The sequence below is a fragment of the Malus domestica genome, chromosome 05 (genome assembly GCF_042453785.1).
Source record: "Malus domestica chromosome 05, GDT2T_hap1".
Lineage (NCBI taxonomy): Eukaryota > Viridiplantae > Streptophyta > Magnoliopsida > Rosales > Rosaceae > Malus > Malus domestica.
The window spans coordinates 20,278,685-20,284,217 of record NC_091665.1 but is presented as its reverse complement, the minus strand read 5'-3'; the positions used below and the strand labels follow the sequence as shown (position 1 = coordinate 20,284,217).

The 5,533-nt window shown below is 37.8% G+C and overlaps 1 protein-coding gene across 1 annotated transcript; it reads left to right on the top strand.

The window, feature by feature from the left end:
• Nucleotides 1–4,209: 4,209 nt before the first annotated feature.
• LOC103428118 (zinc finger protein ZAT10-like) lies at nt 4,210–5,315 on the top strand (the record flags this gene model as incomplete). Its single annotated transcript, NM_001328889.1, is given in 1 exon segment — nt 4,210–5,315. A coding segment is annotated over 1 exon segment (740 nt), but the record flags the coding sequence as incomplete, so codon positions are not given.
• Between the last annotated feature and the right edge of the window lie 218 nt (nt 5,316–5,533).

Genomic DNA, 5,533 nt, shown 5'->3' with positions numbered 1-5,533 from the left:
ACAACAAAAACTGCCCACTATTTGGGGGATTCTTTTATTTTTCAGAATTTTTAATTAATTTCTTTTAATTCAAATATTATCGTTTTAACATTTTAATTAGAGAGGGGCATTTGTAATATATTGAAAGTTTCAAAGAGAAAAATAACTAAAAAATAATACGATCATATGCACTTCTCCAAACTTTGTCGGGTAGCATTTACGGAGTGTACCAAAGTTTGACGCCACCACACCCGCCTTGACTTGGACAACAAGCTTACGTACCTCCCCACGTCAACAAGATTTAAACTACAAGAAAGCAAACCCTAACAAGCTCCGTTAAATTGAGGAAATATAATTGGAAAAAAATGTGTTGAAGAATTCAACTCCGTTAAATTGAGGAAATATAATTGGAAAAAAATAATTCGAAAAAAACCCTAACAAGCTCTGAATTTCAACAAACACATGTTATTTGAATCAATTAAATTCAGTGAAACAATTATAAACAATGAGAAGAGCGACAACGAGGACTCTACTCCAGTCGCACACCAAACAAAATACATACGAGTTTTAGAGTTACAATTCCAAAAGTGTGGAAGGGCATTACAAATGCGAACAGCTTGACACGGTCCCCCATGCAACTGCTAACTGATTGCTTGTCGGTTTTCAAAAAATGTGAACTCAAGACCTCGCGAGCTGCCACGTGGTCAATTCGTGAAGAGAGGAGCGCGTACGTAGCGTGTCGTACGCTCGACGGTTGGTTGCGCGTCGTTGAAGCCACTCTTTAGTCGACTTTGCCTCCTCAGTCCTCACTCTGCTTAGCTCGCTGGATAGTGTTTTTACACAAATACCCCTGACACCATTGGCTTGCTAGATAAAACCCCTAAAATCTCAACTTCCCTAGATAAAACTAGATCCGAACGAGAAGATTATTTACAAAGAACGATAAATTTTTTATATTTGCGTTATAATCCTAGAGAGATTAAATTTATAATCTAAATTTTGGAAATTAAAGAATATGTAAGTTGATGATATGTTTATTACTTAAACGTTGATAAACGTGTTCATCCCTATTGGTGACACATCATTTAATTTACAAATTTTGTCTCCAAACTTGTTGAGTATGAGAATTGCATTCTCAACAAACTTAACACATAAACAAGTCATGTCTTATTTTCGATGCTTAAATCTTTTAGTCAAATTAGAAAGAGCATTATGCTCTTTTCTCTGCACTCATGTTTGAATTTTATTTTTTGTAGTTTAAACGAATTTAGTGTAAAATATCACATGCATACAAAAATATCTTATCTTCATTTCATATTCAAGTATTGGTAGCTTATACTTTTTCAAAGTGAGTAATGAAGACTACAATTTTTTTTTTTTTTATGTCCAACTTTCTCTAGTAGAAAAATCGATAAAAACAAAAAGGACTTGCACATAACAGGTGAACCATCACTTCTTATACATAGCCTTGTATTAGTAGTCCTAAACGTCATGGTATTAGTGAATCCATTTTATAAAAATGTATGTCAATAAACACATTCATAGCATTGGTCAACCAAGGAAGTGCTCAAGACCCATCCATCATCAACTCCTAATAACCAGATCAAATCTATTCATCGCAATAAATAGATAGAAAATAAACAAAGGCAAATGAGAGAGGAAAGTGACTTGAAGCATCAGGCGATGATCAAATTTACTTGCTAAACATTGAATTCAAAGTTCAAACTCAATGGCTCAAGTCGTTGTTTTAAAATCGATATGCGTTTCTAGCTGGTCTTGAAAGTTAAATATTTTGGAAGGGCAGTTTGGTAAAAGCAAGCGTTGTAGGGCAAAAGAAGTCTTGTTTTTTTTTTCTAGAAAACAACGAGGATAATCATGGGAATGACAATTAAGCACACGTGGCTAACAATGCATGTTCCTCGCGAAATTTAGTTGTCTTTCCAGAAGCCCCAAACCCAACACTAAACTACCGAAAATTGCAAGCACTGATGAGTGATGAGAAATCAGATCCTCAGATATGGAGAGTTAAAAGGTGGGACCCGTATGTGTGTGTGTGTATATATATATTATACGTGGGAAGAGCATGACCGATCAACTTGTCAGCACAAGTGGAATTAGAAATTTGGAGAAATAAGCATTCATCCTTACTCACCTCACCGTCACGTAAGCTAAGACGTAAAGACTCGGGTGGATTTCCACTGTACAGGGTTGGGGGTTTTCCCTTTGTCACACAAAGAACAATTAACAGTAAACCCACAACAAGTAAAGACTTCTTCAAATATTAGATAGAGAAATATCGTTAAATCGAAAACTTGTTAATTTAATTCAATTTAATTTGTCAACTAAATTAGTATGCTTGTAGCTCAGATGCAATTTGTGGGCTTGGTAACCCGAAAAGGTGCATATTGAAGCAATAGTTTGAACGGCGTTATGTCATGACCTTCACTTTGAACCTCATGTGGTCCAACCAAACTAGATCGTATGAGTTGTTTTTATATACAAATGATGTTTTACTTGACACTAATCTAAATTGTATGGAGGGAGATTCAAACTTGGGTGTATAGTGAGGAGTACATCCCGTCTAACCAGTGTGACTACAAGCACATATGCAACTAGATCGTATAGGTTAATAATCCAAAAGTGAACCCACTTGATGAGTTTTTTGTATCTCACTAAGTGTCTACTTATCCTTGTTAATATCTTCCCTAACCCCGTATCAACCCTAGAAATTCCTTTGTAACTGATAGTATAAATAATCTTATTGTTCAATGAAGAGAATTGAACCACATTATTGTTAGCCCATTGTGAAGCTAAGTCCACCGCTCTCTCCGTTAGTGTAGATAATATTGTTTGTTAAAAAATGAAAGAAATTGACAGAAAAGAAAGTCATAAGGAAGGGTGCATGGGATAAAACGAGTTAGAATAGAATATGTGGGTAGGAAGGATAAGGATATGGTTCTCTCAATTATAAAAAAAATGTGAAATTTAATGAATTATAAAATAAATGACGCAATGAAAATCTTCTATAATCATTAAAACATAATGAAAATATGACGAGAATGAAAAATCATTTAATTCGTATCTAACCGATCGGATTAAGGAAGATCTTTCAAATTTATTTATACCAAATGCAAGGGGACGATCATTTATACGTATCTGGCTCACATACCTCTATGTTTGAACGTTGCTCACATGCTCTTGGGCGCCTGAACACAATCTCCTAATAATAACAAGGTTGCATTTACCGCGATATATATATATATATATATATATATATATATATATTATCTACTAATTTAAAAAAAAAAGTTTTATCATCTTCTATATTTATTAGAATAATGTGAGAGAAATTAAAATTTTAAACCAAATTTACAAAGCAAATGATGTGTCAATATAAGAAATAAGCATGCTAATCGATACTTTAGTAATAATTCAATAAGCAACATCCATATCATTTGATTTACAAAATTTGGTATCCCTACAATCTCAATTTTTTGGAACTTGATTTGTTGTCTATAGATAGCAACAATGATGCCATAATATCTATGTCACTAACCTCACTAAAAGTGCAACCTTTTTCTTATATGATAAGTGCCCATGATGTAGAATATGATAAAAATTGTTTAAAGTGTGCTAAAAAGTATTGATCAAAAAGTAGTAATTAGTTCCTTTCTCGTTAAACACACCGACAAGGATCACCAAGACAACATTGAGGATTCCTCTCCCAGTATTCCTATCCATCTTTTAAAAAATGACAAAGTTGTTAGCCTTGTGATTTCCACTTTCCATTAGTAATTAGTAAATATTTAGTAATAATAAACAAGTATAACAAGTAATTAGACAAAAATAGTTGGAATCCGCTCGAAGAAATCCGATAAAATTCAAACGATAGATACACAAGAGAAGAATTTGAAAGAGGGTGGCGTGTTGTGCACGCACTAGGACCCAAGTAGTGAGATTTGTTTTGGTTTGGTGGACGCAAAGAGAAAGCAAAGTAAGTTAAAGTAAGCAGGCGTACAAATGTTTTGACCTGGAAGAAGTCCCAACAAAAAGCTCAGCCCACCGCCTCCCTCCCCTCCCACCACTCCCACTCCTTTCTACCCTTTTCCTTAGTTGACCGACTTCTCTCCTTTCACCAACTCTTACCCAAATCCCACATATAAATACACCACCTCCCCTCCTCACTCTCTCCACCACCACCACAACCACAACCACAACCCAATCCCACCAAAAACAATAAACTCAATCCTCCTCGCACCATAATCTCCAAGGGCAGTGAAACCAGTCTCCGTCTTTGTATCTCGACAACCATATCGATCACATATTTTTCGCGTTTTGGCGCACGTGAAAATTGATAAAAAAAAAATGGCCTTAGAGGCTTTGAAATCCGCGAGTACCACCACTAATACTTCTCCACCCTTCTCATCGTTTGAAGAGGCGGACGATCGTCGTCAAGCAAATCACCAAATCCACTCCAAAGAGCCATGGGCAAAGAGGAAGCGCTCTAAGCGGCCTCGCAGCGAAGACCCGCCTACCGAAGAGGAGTACCTCGCTCTCTGCCTCATCATGCTCGCCCGCGGCACCACTGCCGCCGTCACCACTAGCAGCTCTGAATCGCCGGCGCAGCCGCCGTCTGGGGAACTTTCTTACAAGTGCTCTGTTTGTAACAAGGGGTTCTCCTCTTACCAAGCTCTTGGAGGACACAAGGCCAGCCACCGGAAATCCGACTCTTCCGCCGCCGCCGCTGCCACGGTGGATCATCCAATCGCCGCTGCTTCCGCCGGACCGGCAACAAGCGCTAGGACCCACGAGTGCTCTATCTGCCACAAGACCTTCCCCACCGGCCAGGCCTTGGGTGGACACAAGCGCTGCCACTACGACGGCGGTAGCGCTGTCACTACTTCCGAAGGCGGCGGTGCTGGGGCCTCGAGCCACAGTCAGAGTCAGAGTCATCAGAGTCAACGCGGCTTTGACCTGAACCTGCCGGCGTTGCCGGAGTTCTGGCCTGGGTTCGGCGCTGACAAGAAGAGTCAACTCTCCGGCGAGCAGGAGGTGCAGAGCCCGATGGTGGCCAAGAAGCCGCGGTGGTTGTTGGGTCGAGATTGATTTGGATTTACGTGAATTACAAAGCCCCGTATAGCTAGCTAGCTCATAGCTGCATGTTTTTTAATTTTAATTTTATTTTCTCTTTTTTATTTGAGTTGTTGAATGGTGTACAGAAAATTCAATTCGTTCATTGTTTGTAAACAATGTTCTAGTGTCTCCAATTGGTTATTTAATTACTATTTTCTATTCTATTCGATTTGGGTTTTAATTAATTCAATTTTGTTACGTAATTATAAATTATTTTCTTTTCGTTATTGCTCTGTATTTACCACGGGTGTTAAGCTCTAACCATATAGAACACCAAAACAAATTTTATGACCAATAATCGAGCAAGCTCAACTTTGTGCAACAAATATTTCAGAAATGAGAGAGATTTTATGTAAGGCTATTCTTGTCGATTCAGCGTTCTGTTTTGCCATCAAGTGTATAAATTTATACAGTAACTAAA